Genomic DNA, 16,001 nt, shown 5'->3' with positions numbered 1-16,001 from the left:
GGATAGCGAGTTGGCCTGCGGACTGAAGGGTCCCAGGGTCGATTCCAGTCAAGGGCATGTACATTGGTTGCGGGCACATCCCCGGTAGGGGGTGTGCAGGATGCAACTGGTCGATGTTCCTCTCTCATTGATGTTTCTATCTCTCTATCCCTCTTTTCCTCCTCTCCCTTCCTCTCTGTAAAAAAAATCAATAAAATATATATTAAAAAAAACAACACAAAACCTGTAAAATGAGGGGCTGCTCATGCAGTTACCTCTGCCGTTCTCCCCAGCTCCACGGCGACACTGAGGCGCTGTGACTCTCTTCGCCTTTCAGCGTCCCCTGTGTGTGCTAGCTCTTGAAATGGACTCGGCTTCCTCCCTGTGCAGGGCATTTGCACAAGCTGCTCCTTTTCCCTGGAGCTGTTCAGCTCCTACGCTTGCTGAGGTTCTCAGCCCGAGCATCGCTCTGTCCGGGAGGCCCTGCTGCCGACCTGCCACTCCCTGGGAGTCCTGTTCCTTTACTAAATGCTGTCATGACATTTTACCCCTTTTTAGTCAGAACATGGGTCTCCGTGTCCCTCTGCCCTTGTTCCGTGTTTAGTTCTTGTTCATCCTGCATGTTGAATGTCTTCCAGAGTGCCTGACACTCGGTGATCGTTTAATATTTATGGAAAGAGTGATGGTAACAGCAAGACGAACCTTTAACCCCTCGCCAGATCCCAGGCAGGTGCTGTGCCCTTTTTGTGCCCTTGCACCCTCTCATCAGCCATGCTAGGACATGACTGTCCTGTTTACAGAGTGAGAACTGGCACAGAGGGTGCCACTACCACCAGGTCATTGCTAGGAAGGGGGGGAGGAGGCGGGCGGGTTGTGATCTAGACCTGGTTGGCTCTCACTTCACAGACCCTCTTCACGACCCTTCCTTTGAGTCTTTGGAAGGAAAGCTAGCCCTGTGTGCTCTGTGTCTGTGCTCTGTGTCTGTGTCTGTGGGTCTGTGTGTCCTCCTGAGGGAATGGGGGAGGGCAGAGGGTTAGCGGTGACCCTCAAAGCAGGACCAGGCCTAAACCAGGAACATGACCTTGAGGGGTCCCTGCGGTGGGCGCTCACCTGTTCCCGTGGACATGGGATGCGCAGAAGGCAAAGCTGTAGTGCAGGAGGGTGGGGTCGATCATGGCTCCGTTCTCCGCCCGCTCCAGCAGGTCTCGGAGGTAGCAGAGATGCCGGTGGCAGCCTCGGACTCCATTCCGGGCGCAGTACTCATCGAGCACAAACACCTGCCCGGGACTGAACCAACCCTGTGCGGGGAATAGAGGAGAGACTTTCTTTTAAATACGGGTAGTTGTAGTCCTTCGGGAGGGCTGCGAGAGCTGGGGGAGAGTGTAGAGGGTTAAAAATAGCCCGAGCTGATTGTTCAGCGAGTGCCTGCTGTGGCCCTAACCACTGGGTGTGCTGTTCGGGGTAATCTCAGACCAGCCCCACGTGCATGTGCTGGTAGCCCTGGTGATGGGTGGGGACTCGAGGTCTGGGAGCACATGGAATTTCCCAGAATTCCAGAGCTAGTGAGTGGAGGTGTCTGATTAGCAGAAAGCATGATTCCAGAGGGGGTCTTCCACTTCCCAACACTGATCTGTACATCGTAGGAGAGTGCTGGTGTGGGCATGGGGCAGTCTCCATCACTGACGAGAAAAGTAAAACATGGGACAGTGGAGCCCCAGGGCAGGCTTGCGGGGGAGACAGGGCAGATTCATCTTTGTTTAACTGATGAGGAACTGGAATCAGGGCTAGTGAGTGACTCACAGACACCACAAACAGAGGCCGGACTCAAACCAGCTCTGTCTGACTCCACATCTCCTGATTTCCGTACTCTGGAGCATTAAGCTATACTGTGACTGGCCTATCTGAGTACCAGGACTTCATAAACCCTTCACTTTGGAAGCAAACATTTGGGGGGAATATAGTCAATAATATCGAGATAACTATGTATGATGCCAGGTGGGACATCCTTGTCTAACTACTATACTGCACCTCGGAAACGCATACAGAATATATTGAATGTCAGCTGTCATTGATTTTTTAAATAATCATGATACTTTTCCAAAGAGAATAACATACTAAGTTTTGAAGTAGCGAGTTAAATGGAGAGGAGCTTTTGCCTTAACCCCTCTATTTGTCTTATTATTTATTTGTTTGCTAAAGGACCAGGTGAAACTCTGCCATAAAGGAGAATCTCCGATTTGAGCAAAATGAGAGGCACTAGGCACGCAAGAAAACAGATGCTCAGAGAGGCCGAGGGACTTGCCCTTCAAGGTCACCATGGGGCCAGCCTGAATCATGACTGACTACTTTTGGTTTCAGTACTTTCCTGAATCAAGAAATAAACCACTTTAGGTGGCAGTTTGTGAGCTGGGGACTTAGGGTTGTTTTAAATATAATTTTACTCAGAGGCTCTTCTCTGAGTCACCTTTTGAATACTGCTTTGCCTCGGGAGGGAAAATGCAAAAGGAGGAAGTGACAAGGTGCAGGTAGAGGCCACAGAAGGGCAGTGAGGGAGGCCCCTGCAGCCCTCGGCTCTCATATTAGTGATCTGCAGACGCTTCCACTGACAACATGCAGCTCAGCAATGCATCCAACGAGACGGCATCTTTCCTATTTCAAATGATAAGTTACTGCAGAGGGCGGGAGAGTAGTCGAGGCAGTGGGCTGCCCCTATAGGCAACTTCTTTGCCACTCCATCTGCTACCCCAAATGCTAAATCTCAGAAACAACACTGCTGTGAAAGATTAAAATATATTTTCTACGACTCGGATGACACCACGTCTTTTGTAGATGCCAAAATAGCTGCTTTGAAAAGAGTTGAAGAAATATCAATTAGGAACTCAGTCGAAGACACAGAAAAATTTATGTATCCCTGCTGGTCGGTCTCCAAAACTAACTGAAATAAAAAGATTGTAATAATGAGAAAATGGGATAGAGAGGCAGGAGATAGGGCTTTTTAATTGCTGTTATTTTCTCAAACTTTGGGATGATGATTAATAGATATAGGTATGCAAATGGGGAAGAAAACAATTTTATGCTATTATAATTAATTCTGGATTTGGGAGCATATTTGCAAGCTTATACATGACTAATAGAGCACAGTTTCAAAATCAAAATTTTATTTCTGGTTTATTTATTTAATTTTTTAGAAAGTCAAGTCTCCTTAGTGATAAATTTCTCAGTGAAAAAGAAAATTGGCTTAAAAAAATGATGATGTAAAAAAGTCCTGAAAATAATACAGCTCAAAAATTTTTTTTCAAGAGAATAGAAATTATATGTGAAGATAATGAGTAAAGTTCAGAGGCATATTCTTACAAGTTTCATGTGTGCAATTTATAATTACGCAAAAGATCACATAATCGTTGGAAATACATTAGAGAAAAATTGCCTTGCAATGCAAGGTAAGCTTCCCCCCCTCTTTTTAATTTTTTTAAAGTGAAAATGATATTTTCTTTTCCAATTTGGCAAAGTTCAGATTCTTCTGATAAAGTGATTCCAAACCTGAGATAATCAATGCATCTTTTATGAGATGTAGATCAATAAATTATTCCACATAATACTACTTTGCTTTTTAAGACTATTTTATCTACTATTTTTTATATTTTGGTCTTGGCTACAGAAAAAAAAGAGTTTAAAATAAAAATTAGTTGGAATATATTTAGGATGTAGCTGTGCCACTTAAATAGGAAAATATTTTCATTATATGTATGTTAGTATCCATGATATGTTAAGTATATAATATTAATTACTTAAGGATCTCACATTAATAATATGCAGATATATTAAACCTAGGAGCAGAGATGAGGCTTTTCCTTTGTGTAAAGTCATTTCTTCATTTCCCTCACCTTTCCCATCTATAAAGTGGAATTCATAACATTTACCTTTTAAAAATGAAGTACTTTATGGTTTGCAGAAGAAAAGAAATTGGGTCCTTTTTAGGCTTCCAATTTTGATAATACAAAGCCACAAATGTCTCTTCAGACATAATAGCAGTCTCTTGAATTTAACCGATTTAAATCTGGGCTTAAAACAGAATTGCAAGAGACATGCTCCCTTGCTGGGAGCTGGACTTCCAAACGCCTAATGCGTCATAAAGACTCCCTCAAAGGGTGAAATGCTCTAAATGCCACTAAGAAAAAGAAGCCACCCACCCAAACCAACCCAAACCAGTTGAGCTTATGCAGAATCAAGTGGAGTTTATGTGCAAATCACTTCAATCTTTCAAAAATAAACAGAAGGGACACATTCCTTTCAGAGACAGGAGCACAGGGTCTTATCCAGGATGGGAAGGCAGGCGGATCTTAAAGTCTAGAAACCCAGTCAGGTTTTACAAGTTCTCCACCAGCAGATGCCAAACTCGGTTCCCCTCTTGGGAATATTTCTCATGTAGCAGCTGAAAAGGGGGAAGCTCGGATACGGAGGCTGGGGAGTTGGATCGTCTCTACTGACAACTTCCTGCCGACTCCTTTCTTTGGGAAGGAAAAACTATCCCGACCCAGGAAATCAGGGACACATTTATCATTGTCAAAGGGGCTCTGTCCTGGAGAAAAGAGAGCTTCTAACAGCAAGGTAAAGAATTATTTCATTAAAAAAAAAAAAAGTCATCGTGTTTAAATTGCTGTAGACCAAAGAATATACTTGCCAGGCAAGAATAGGAATCATTAAGTCTGTGATCCAAAGTAAGGCGTTGCACCATCTCAAAGAGGGAAGCGTGGTCAAAGTTACAGGGGTTGGACGAGATAAATTCATCCATGCCATGCTTTTGAGCTCTATCTGCGTCTGTTCATTTATACATGTGGAGAGAGACACAATTTAGAGAAACACATCACATTTTCTTTGACATTTCAAACACACAGGAATTCACTAGGCACTACGAATGCTAGCTGTTTCCCAGTCCCTCCCACCAGCACCCCCCAGATAGTCTTTCCACCTTCCCATTGTCAACTTGCATCACTTACTGGTGAGTTTATTGCATGTAGGCAAGAATATATTGGCATCAATGTGTTTATCAAATGATCACAACTCCAGTGCCTTTATGCCGTTCTTTACAGACTAAGCACACGACCGTCACTTCACCTGCTTTTCACCGAACACTGAAAGCAGATCGGACCTTTCTTCGAGAAGCCTATTGAGCTCTGCAGGTTTTGAATAGATTCTGCCATTCCAGTGGTTATGTCTAGAGCAATTTCTCTACAATTGTTGGGATCATCTGGGAAAGGGTTAGGCTGATTTTCAGCGAAGTGACAATATTTGGATCCACCCCTTCCAAGTCCCCACTGCCAATTTGGTTTCACAAAAAGGTTTGGGTCCCCACCCTCCAAAATTAAAAAATAATAATAATAATAACAACAAAAATATTTTTATTGAAATCTGGAGAATAAGCTAAAAGGGATTTAGTTTGGGGTAGCCAGGGACGTTGCCTTTGCCTGGGTGTACTCAGCTAACAAAGCTTATGGAAGAGACAAGCCAATGCACTTGGCAAGGGCTACGATCTGCCATTTATTGTGAATTAATAATCTCAATGTATTCACACCTTCCCTTACAGGGCGAAGGCTGTAGGCAAAACCTCCTAGGGGCTACCTAATTAATCTCAATATGTGTAACAAAAATACTCTACACTCCATCGGCAAAAGAACGCAGAGAATCCAAGCAAAGCCTGACGAGGTTGGAATGAAGGTCTGAGGCGTGAAAGGAGTCAGCTCACTCCTCACACTGGTTCCCTCTCCTGATATGCAGACTGTGGAGAAAAGGAATCTTGTTTCACATTAAGCAAGAGTCTCTTCATTCCCTGCCTGCTCTGTTCTGCGTGTGGGGGCCTGCCAGGGACCAGGAACGCTGTCAGGGCACAGGGAAAATCGAGGTTGGACTTGAGAGGGTGTTTGGGTAATATTTTCATACAGGGTCTTCCTTCCAGGCAGCTTTGTCCCCCTCCTGTGCTTGGGGAATGGCTGAAAACTTGGGTTCTGCTAGCAGTGTGACTTTAAGACGATGGTTTAAGATTTATTTAAAGTGATGATTTCTCCTCACATTATAGATTTTGTGGATCTAAACAATATATGCATGGAATGTTAGGTTAATGCCTCCTTATTGTCAGAATTTCCAAGTCTTCAGTCATTTTTCCACAGAAGCAGCAAGTGGTCAGTGTTTGAGCAGAGTGTGCTGTGTATGCCCGAGACACCCAGAAGCGACAGTTTCCAGCAGGCATGTGAAGAATGAGGATTTTAATAGCCAAACCGCTCTGTTCGAAGGAGAAAACACAGGCTTCTAGAGGGAATATCACATGTGCAGGAATTATATGAGAGGATCCGAAAGAATCCTCTTGCTGTGTTAACTGTCAGAGTTGTATTCAAGGAAGTGCTTCCGTGTGAGGTGAGGGGCTGTGTTTAGGAGGATTTTTTTGTCTGGTTGTTTGGTCTCGAAGCTACTTTCTCCCTTGACTCGGGTGGTTGGCAAGAGGGGTGGCCAAGAAGTTGGTGCTGGGGACAAAAGCTGGCTGCTTCCAGTGCATGTGTGCATCTGTGTGTGTGTGTGGTGTGTGTGTGTGTGTGTGTGTGTGTGTGTGTGTGTGCTTCTCTGGCCCAAGACAAGTGTTTAAAGCTGCTCCGACTTCAGGTCCCTCCTACCCGCAGAATGGCATGCCTGCAGTCCAGGGGTACCTCTGCACTGCTCAGCTCCATCCTGTCGGCCACTTTAAATCAGGAGAGACTCACAGAGGGGGGTGCATGGATTGCTCCTCCGGAGGCACCCCAGCCTGCCTCCCCATTGGAACAGACAGACAGGCTTTTCTTAGGTAGCACAGCCTCCTGCTCTGGGATTTCTCAGAAGGAGTCTGAAAGCGGATACATCGGCCTGGCCCTTTCTCTGCCAGTTTGGCTCAGCTCTTTTATCGCTCCCCAATTATGCTGGTGCCACCGGTTATTTAGCTCAAAGAGAAGGGGGCTCTTCTGTGGCTATTAGAAAGATGGCACGTGCCCTACGTCTCTTAGTCTTTCTTTTTGGGTTGAACTACTCGCAAACTTCGCGATGAACTGTTTCGCCTGCTGCCCACTCAGGAAGCGGATCTGCAAAGGCGACTTGGCTCCCTCGCAGAGACCTGGCTGCAGATCCCTGCGCCGCCTCCCCGCCCACCACAACGCGGCTTCACCTGCCAACTCCCAGCCCGGAGCACATCTGAGGAGCAGTCCTGCTTTCATGTTTCCAGCCCGGCTTACCGAAAAACAGGCTGTGGCCGGGCTTCTTTTCAGAAAGGAACTCTAGCCACATACAGATTCCTTTTCCCACCTCCCTTTCTTCTCTCTCTCTGGGCCCTCCTGTCGAAAGAGCCTGGGATGGATGTGGAGGTCTAGATTCAAGTGTAAGCTCCCTTACAGAATAGCCGTGGGCTGCCGGCTGAGAGATCTCAGACCCTCCGCTTCCTGTGTGCAAACTGAGCTGAGCTTTCCGCTCCCTTTCTGCTGCCACTGTCGTTCGGCCACCTTGCAATCCCTTCACACACCTTCTACATGTGTGGGATGGAACTTAATGGAGCGGTGATTTCTAGCAAGCCAAAGGAGCAGCCCCTGGATTTTGCTGAACACAAAATCGTCATTTACTCAGAATCAGGCTCCTAACCTTAATAACGGTTCCAACAACTCAAGAGCACTTACAAGGGTGGCTGGCTCCCGTGGAATCTTTGAGAGTTTCATTGAGCTTGTTATGTTCAGAAAAGTGAAAGAGGAATGCCGTTTTAAGATGTCAATGGAAGGGATATGATTTTTAAGTTCATTTCAAGCAGGGATTTGTGTGTGTGTGTGTGTGTGTGTGTGTGTGTGTGTGTATGTGCGCGCTCGCGCGTGTGTGTGTGCGCGTGTGTGTGGTTGTACTCACTATATGTCCAGAACCTAGACTAGTCCCTGGCACATACATATTAATATAATGAGTTTATTTCATCAAAATAAATAAATGCACTCCTTCAACAAGTATTTTCTATTTCTTGATTCCTTGGAATGTTGACATGCCACATTCAACGGGAACAAGTTTATTGAAGCTAAAATAGCAGGTGGCTAAGGGGGTGGGCTTCGGGGTTCCCAGACTGACTCTGAGGCCAGCTCTGCCTTGAACAGTGTGATGGGAGGCAGGTGGATTCGTATTTCTGAGTGCCATTTCCTCACCTGTTCCCTGAGCTTAGTGTGAGTCTCCCTCAGGGGGCTGGGGAGAGGCTGGGGGAGAAGGGCTGGGAAGCGCAGGAGCCTGGCACAGGGTAGGTGCTCAGTGCACTGTCCCTGCGAGGGAATGCACAGGCTTCTGCGTGCTCCCGAAGCCATCCTGTTCATGTGCTCAGGGAGTGACGGCTGCCTCCAGCTGAAAGCTACTGTGAGCCACAGGTTGCTCCTTAAACTGTTTCGTGCTCTGAAGCTGGGAGTGCTCTCCAATCACTCCGCTTGATGCTCCTCCTGTCCCCTGCATAGCCAACGCCCAGATCCTGTCTTTGTGTTTTCGCTGGGGTCGCTCCAGTTTCTCTGCGGAGTCCCTTGGTGGGTGATAGGTTCCTTGCGGGTAAGTTTCTGATCTGTAACTTCCCCTGCCAGCCTCCAGAGGAGCTGGGCCCTTTGGAGGTGCTCGCTAATGGACTTATTCTGACACTCCCGCCCCACAACACTTCCCCACCGACTTGAATAAGGAGTCACACACATGGGGATTCAGATGGCATCTTGCAAATCCCAAAGTGGGAACATGTGCTCTTAGGGGGGAAAAATCTCATAGGAGGAAACAGAATTGTAGGTGCAGGTGTCTTTGGCTACCGTTCAGACTGTCTGCCTGTGTCTCCATACATGTCTAGGACCATATGCATTACATATGTTGTCTATTTTAAAATAAAACACTGCAGTGGTCCAGCTGTTCCAAATTCTGTTTCAAAGAACTTGTGGGTGCTTCCCAAGCAACACCATATAGTCATTCTTGCACTGTCCCAGACTGTTCTCCTCCAGTGCCAAACATTAAAAATTAAACGCTCCTTGCAATCCCATTTCCCCCTCCACAAACAAATGGATTTGGTAGATTAAAAAAATAAAATAAAACTCCAATGTTGACATTAACAAGGGGGAAATAGGCCAGAGACAAAGTGTAAGAAAGTTAATTTTTGACTTCAGGACACCTTGGGATCATTTCCTTTGCCAATGTTTGGCAGGTGTCAACAGAAGGAACATGGATTTTAACAGTGGGTTGAGCAAATGAAAGAACTAGGAGAGTGAAGTGGCTGCTTAACATTCTAATGATGTCTGTATTATCCCTTGCTTTAGGGAGATGCATACCCATACTCTTATTATTACTACTATTCGTCGTCATCATCATCATTATTGTTATTTAGAAATCAAAGATTGACGGCTGCATTTTACGGATTGACTTTCATCTTTGCCCTTTACCTTTTCCAGCCCGGGTTGGGCAGCTCCTAAGCTGTGCTGGATTGGCAAGGGCTCCAACTGTACTGCAATGGGCTATGCAACTGTACAGGACCTGCAGCTCAGGCATAATCCAACACATCTTTCAAAGGATGCTGCTTGTTTCACTTCTGGGAGTTAACCGCATCAGGAGTACAAAGTCCTTTATAGCATGGGCATAGGAGACTGACTTCAGACTAAACTTAGATGGGTAAAGCTGGCACTGGCACCTAACTGCACTCAGAAACTTAGTGCACTAGCAGCAGTATCAAAGGCACAAGCGCAGGCTGATGGACACAGAGACTTGTGGAAGAGAGCTTCCAAATGGAAACTAACCAAATCCTTTAACCCAGGTTTGCTGAGAAACAATTTTGGTTTGGCATTTAAGCAATGTTGGAAAAATATCTATTGATTAAGTTCAAGTGATGTTCCTGATTGGCCACCCTACCACGTGTAGTGTTCTGTAATTGATCATGATGTTTGATATTCTCAACCATGTCATGTTTGATATTCTTTCCCCTCCCCCCTTCACAATGGGAATATGTATATAGTATTTTTTCATGATTTCTTATCTTAATGACAAACATAATGTGATTTTGTTTCAGATATAACCATTTTTAGATAAGTTTGCAATAAGCTCTACCAAATAAATGCAATTTTCTTGGGGGGAATAATAGAGCTTTCAGTTTTTCATTCTATTGAGATTTTCTTATTCTAACAGCTAAAAAAATGAAGACAAAAGTTCAATTTCTCTATTTTGTAATATTACATTTTGGGACTTTTTGTGGGCTGGAGAAAAAGAAATTCTGCTGCTGGGAATAATTATGATTGTATTAATAAGCTGTGTGAGAGAGGCTCCTGTCTTTAATGAATCCCTTTTACAAGAAGCTGGAGGTAGCTGTTTTATCTCTGAAATTCAGAGCACTGTTATGGCTGTTGTGACTCTCCGGATGGATGCTAGAGGCAAGAGAATAGCTAATGTAACTAAAGTCACTGTGAACCCAAACTGCAAATTAAAAGGTGACTTTGTGTCTTTCTTATATGGAAAATGTGTACTTGTCATATCTGCTTGACAGTACAAGAGTGAATGTATGGTTTGGACAATAACGAACAATGACAGTAGTCAACCTCATCAGAAGACATGAAATAAAGAAGTGACAATGATTAATGGCAGCTGGCTGTTCACAGAATTTTCGAGAAGAGTTTTTCTTGGCATGATCAAGTAACCAGGGGATGTTGCTGTGCCCCTCCTGAGCTCTTCGCAGCAAACAAAGGACTGGTCCTCCCACGCCTGCTGCCCTGGAGAATCAACTCAGCCCCTTGATAGTCCCTCCGACTAAATCCAGCTAACTGCATGGCTGACAGAGGATGGCTTCTTCAGAGGCTATGAAGGGCACAATGAATTTTGCAGAAGCTTCAAATTAAAAACTATTATGGCATATGTGCATAACAACCCATGGACACAGACAATAGTGTGGTCAAGGCCTGAGGAGGGGGTGGGAGTGAGGTGGAGAAGGGCATTGGGGGGGACACAGGGGGACATGTGTAATACTTTCACCAGTAAAGATGAATGTTTTAAAAACCTATTATGGTAATACACAATACACACAAGGGGATAAACATGTGATGTGTATTTCAATGTTAATTTTTATAATTCTTTTTAGGACAGCTGCTTTGAATAAAAATCATAACAGAGTTTTTGTTACTGATTTCATAGTAAATCAATGATATTTTATTTTCCCTGCAGTAGTTATTACATCTACATCTATGTAGTTATTTGCAGAGTACTTGATGTTTTTACATGCCCTGCAACATGAGCAAAAATACGTTCTCTCTAGCTGACTGAATTAATATGTTAAATGTGCCTGAAGTAGTTAATAAAGAAATGAAGCTTCATTTATCGTGGCCTATTTAGGTCCTATCATGGTATTTGGAAAATTTGGGGCCCGATTGTAGAGATTTGTTCCTTTAAAAGTTCATTTTCTTTTACAATGAGAAGGAAAGTGATTTACAGTGTGGTTTGGGGTCATGCAAATTAAGTTAATATTGAATTAATTCTTTGATATCACACTCCTGCAATGTAGCAACTGCAAGTTGACAATACAAGAATATATAGCAAAAATCTCAAGAGATAAAACTGTAGAAAGGAATTAAGGCAAATGAGTATCTGGAAATCTACTAGGCTAGCAATGCGTTATTGTGCAAATACATGTAAATTTACGCAGAACAAAATCCATTCAGTCATCTATTCATCCATCCTTTCTTTCATTCTTTAAAAAAAGTAAAGCAAAATCCTAAATTCCCACAAAGTTCACATTCTATGGTAATCTTTTAAAAATGCCTCATGAGACATTCAAAGGAAATAAAGTTACATTATATATCTGCTTGGAGTGTTAAAAAAAAATCTGTCTGCTAGCCAGGGGTACATTTATGCAAAATAAAAATAAAAATAAAGGGGAAAAAAGAAAGCAAATTCAAGAAACAAACAGAATTAGAAGAAGGACTATTATTAAATGATCAGGAAAAATGAATTGACCTACAACTTCTAAATCAGCATTCAAAATACTGAAGTACATATTTGCCTGCTCTCTTGACCAATTTTTCTAGCTCCCTCTAATGTCAAGTCTGCCTCAAGACAATTTTTGGTGGTCAGGTTTTCCTACATGAACAAAGAAACTGTATACTCTCTTTTATTCATAACTCAAATAGTAAAGAAACAGATTTTCCTAAGCTTTAGGTTTTGCTGTTTCAGGAGTATTTTTAGAAAAAGTAATACAAATACAAGTGATGTTGAAGAAGTTACTGTTGTCATTGTTCTTGGGGGAGTAGCAGAGAGACATTCGAGACCGGAAGTCAAAGCCATCCCTGGCACTGGGAGATTGTGAACAAGCTACATGGATGCAATCCAGTCCTTACTTTCCTGTTTTTGTGAGTGGTAGTCCCATGCAGTACTGCTCTCCTTTCAAAATTAATCCTCCATTGGGTCTTACTTAGAGCACACCCTCAAGCCAGGTAGAATTCATTCTTTAGTGTTCAATTAAGACATTTACTTTATTAATGGTATTCTGCAATTTCTTAAAGTTTTGCTCCGTTTCCTACCCCACATTTCTGTTGGTTAAGGCAGCTATGGTTACCACACCATTGGGACACTGACCACTCCGGTCTTTGGGATGGGAAAGGGAAAACAAAAGCAGCAACACAGTTTTAGAGAGCAGGATGATCTGTTTTCAGGCATTAAGCAGTCAGGTGGCTGTGAATTCCATGAAACAAAGGCATTATGTGCCATTTTGTTGTGATGTTGATTAATATTCTTGGAATGAGAAAAAATGAAATGTTAATCGTTGGCTTTACTCGGAGGATCATTTGATGCCAATATGAAAGCCAAGGAGAGGAGGCAATTATGCACACGTCACATGCATCCTAGTTTCAGTATGAAGCTTACATTTCAAACCTGAGGTTAGGAAAAGAACATGAAAATTTTTACTACAAAGTCTAGACAGGAGAAAGATATAAGAGGAGGTGGAGGAAGCACATTGCAGGTGTCAGATAATCTAGTCTGATTATCTGAGCTGTGCTAGCTATAGGGGAACACTTACCCTTCAGTCCAGCTAGAAGTTAGCAGGGTAAGAAGGAACAAACCAGAATAACATAAAGACTAGCAACAAGGCTCAGGAAAGCAGACAGGAGTTCTAACCTAGCAGCTAAAGTTCTTGGGGTTGAGCAAAGATTGAACAAGAAAAACTTAAATGAAACAAAACAAAACAAAAACAAAAATTAACCCCTCCCCCCCAAAAACCAACAGTAACCAAGACCCCTCTAACTGTGGAAGACTGTTCAGGTGGAAGCAAAAACAGAACAATTCTCAAAAACACTGAACTTTGGGGGTCTATGATGTGATAAACAATTATTAATTGCAAAGCAGACATTAAAGTGAGACTCATTGCAAGTGATATATAGTAATCAATTGACCAAATACAAAGCTTAAAATGCCACCCCCTCCCCCTCTGAGGTCTGGTTTTCTCCATTCCTCTGACTCAGGGATCAGGTGTCTCCATAAGAGGCCACTGGCATAATAAATTGTGGCAACACTCAAATACAGAGTTGGACATAGTTTCCAAGGTAAGCACTATTGGCCTTAAAATTGGAGAATTGCAATTAGTTGTTAAGAAAAAAAAGTTGCTTAACTAGGCACTGACTTAATTTTTCTCAAATTTTAACCGAAAAGTGGGGGGGGGGGGGGGATTAAATCAACAACATCAGCACACATCAAAAAAACCACAAAAGAACAAAAAAGTTAAGGTTTGGTGGAACCCTCCCAAAATCATTGTAGAGTCATACAAACTAATGAATAGCAGGATCTATTTTTTTCCGGTATTTACAGTTGAATATAAATACTCCACTCCACTCTTTCTTAGACGTGTCTTTTCATTCTGAAATTGAGCTTTTGAGATTGCAAAAACTAAAAACTGCACCCAGAAGTTCGTTAAACTGAATTTAGAAAGACCCAAATAAACTCACAATTACTCCCAAGTTTCCCAATCTGTAATATGTTTCATTCTCGAGTTTCCCTTGAACAGACAGTGACTTGACAGGACTGGAGTGTTTATTTTTTCTACCCCAAAAGTCCTCCCATTTATCTGTAGCTTCCCTTTGCCATGGAAATACTAACAAAGTAATTGCAAAGTTAACTCATTGATAGACATTCTTGAGAATTTTTTACTTGCAAAAATGGTGAATACTTTGAACATATATTCAAAGACAGGATTTGATGAGGTGTGTACAGAATAAAGTATTTAACAATGACCCTTACCTGTCGGAAGTCAAGGAAACCTTTTTAAAATGCAATACTTGATTGTTTTGACTCTTTTTGTTAAAGAGAATCTGTGATTGACTTTAAGTATGTAATGAGACACAAAGCAAATGGGTGTGGAGACTGAGAAGGTGTGTGGAAGATCAACATTTTCCACCTGTTACTGTGCTGGGATTGTTGTTCATTTCCCTGTAAGCTGGCTTTGTAGGACCAGGTGATCAGTCTGCACCAGCTTGCCCAGGACTGAGGACACAGGCCTGGGGACACAGGATTTGGTGCTAAAACCAGGGAAGTCCTGTGCAAATTTGGATGAGTCGGTTGCCCTTAGGTTTGACTGATCTCTTTGATGGTGATAGTTTAAATTTAACAAATAAAATGCAGCTGTGAAGTAATTGTGATGTAAGTCTCATAAAATTATGACCCCTAGAATTTTGGGGGTATAGGTATAACCACTCATGGCACCACAGAATGTAACATTCCTGGTTCCCTTTTTGATCTTTTTCATGGGTTTCATATACTCGTAACTGCAGGTAATCAAGTGAGGAGCTGGGTTGGTTGAGTCCTGACCTGTTATCTCTGTAGGCTTCTAAGTTGTGGGAGCAGACGCCTCACTGGCTGGTACCCTGGGATACTGAAGTGCCTGAACCAGCAAATAGATTGAATCTGGGGTAGTATTGAGGCTCTGTTTCCGGAGTAGTAAAGGAATTATGGGGTTACTTGGTTCAACACTGTTGGCTAAGCTCTGGGTAGGGATTGCCACTTATTACAGGGTGGTGGTGTGCTGGTGTGCAGATTGGGCGCTGCACAGATCCATAGGGGCCATTCACAGTTGTGTCTGTGTGGAAACGTCTCCCCCAGCACCCTGGGCCTGGCTGGCAGTGGTGGCCTTGTTCTTACAGAACCTGGTGGGTGTGGTTGGGCCTCACACTCTTTGGAGGACCAGTTCTTGGGCAGCGATTGAGGAGGCAGTAGAGAAGATGGCTTCCCTAGCCAGGTCCTGATAAATCCCAGAGGCATGAGTTATCTGACCTCACGCATCTCAAAGCCTGCCTTCCACACTCTCTAATAAAAGTTCCTACGTGAATGGGGAAGTGACATACATCAAGTTCCTGTGTACCCAACCGAGTCTTCCTACTGATGCCGATGACTAGCACTTCAACTTCAAGCCAAATGAGTCCTGCCCACAGAGGGAAAGCTAAGTCCAGAGCCCCTGAGTGTTTCCATGAGGAGACAGCCATCCACAGCTCCCATCAGCTGCCTTCTTGTTTTATCATTTTACTCCTGAACATCCTTCCTCTTTCCTACTCTAGTGAGGAAATAGTGGGATAGACACAAGCCAAGTAATGTCTTAATCAGGGCAGATGAGAGAACAGACACACTGGATGTAAGGTGAAATGACTTCAGGGGGAAAAAATGGAGATTATTTGGAAATAACACTTGAATTTTCCAAATATCACCTGATATATACATGTTTTATGAGATTGAATGGGATGGAGGTTATAATTAGGAAACTTTTCTGCTGATATACCCCTTTCAGAGGGCGTGTTATTTCCAAATGTATTAAAAAGGAGCCTGTTAGATCTGGATTGTGTGGCTCAGTGGTTGAGCATTGACCAACCAATCAACCAAGAGGTCATGGTGAGATTCCTGGTTGGAGCACATGCCTGGGTTCCAGGTTCCATCCCCAGTGAAGGATGTGCAGGAGGCAGCATATAAATGATATTTCTCTCAAATCACTTATGTTTCAATCTCTTTAT

The 16,001-nt window shown here is 43.3% G+C and overlaps 1 protein-coding gene across 8 annotated transcripts in view; it reads right to left on the bottom strand.

Moving 5' to 3' along the window:
- The window catches only part of CADPS (calcium dependent secretion activator), a 411,831-nt gene that overhangs the window by 128,815 nt on the left and 267,015 nt on the right, over positions 1 to 16,001 (bottom strand). For all 8 annotated transcript variants that reach the window (XM_084902706.1, XM_084902705.1, XM_084902699.1 and 5 more), the window contains exons 12-13: positions 4,661 to 4,797; positions 1,090 to 1,277 (exon numbers count right to left, since the gene is read on the bottom strand). In XM_084902706.1, the coding sequence (XP_084758832.1) occupies positions 1,090 to 1,277; positions 4,661 to 4,797 (325 nt within the window). The remainder of the gene's footprint in view (positions 1 to 1,089; positions 1,278 to 4,660; positions 4,798 to 16,001) is intronic.

The sequence above is a fragment of the Pipistrellus hanaki genome (genome assembly GCF_964339955.1).
Source record: "Pipistrellus hanaki genome assembly, chromosome: 13".
Taxonomy (NCBI): domain Eukaryota; kingdom Metazoa; phylum Chordata; class Mammalia; order Chiroptera; family Vespertilionidae; genus Pipistrellus; species Pipistrellus hanaki.
Note: the sequence above shows the minus strand (reverse complement) of the source record. Positions and strands in the feature narration are given on the sequence as shown.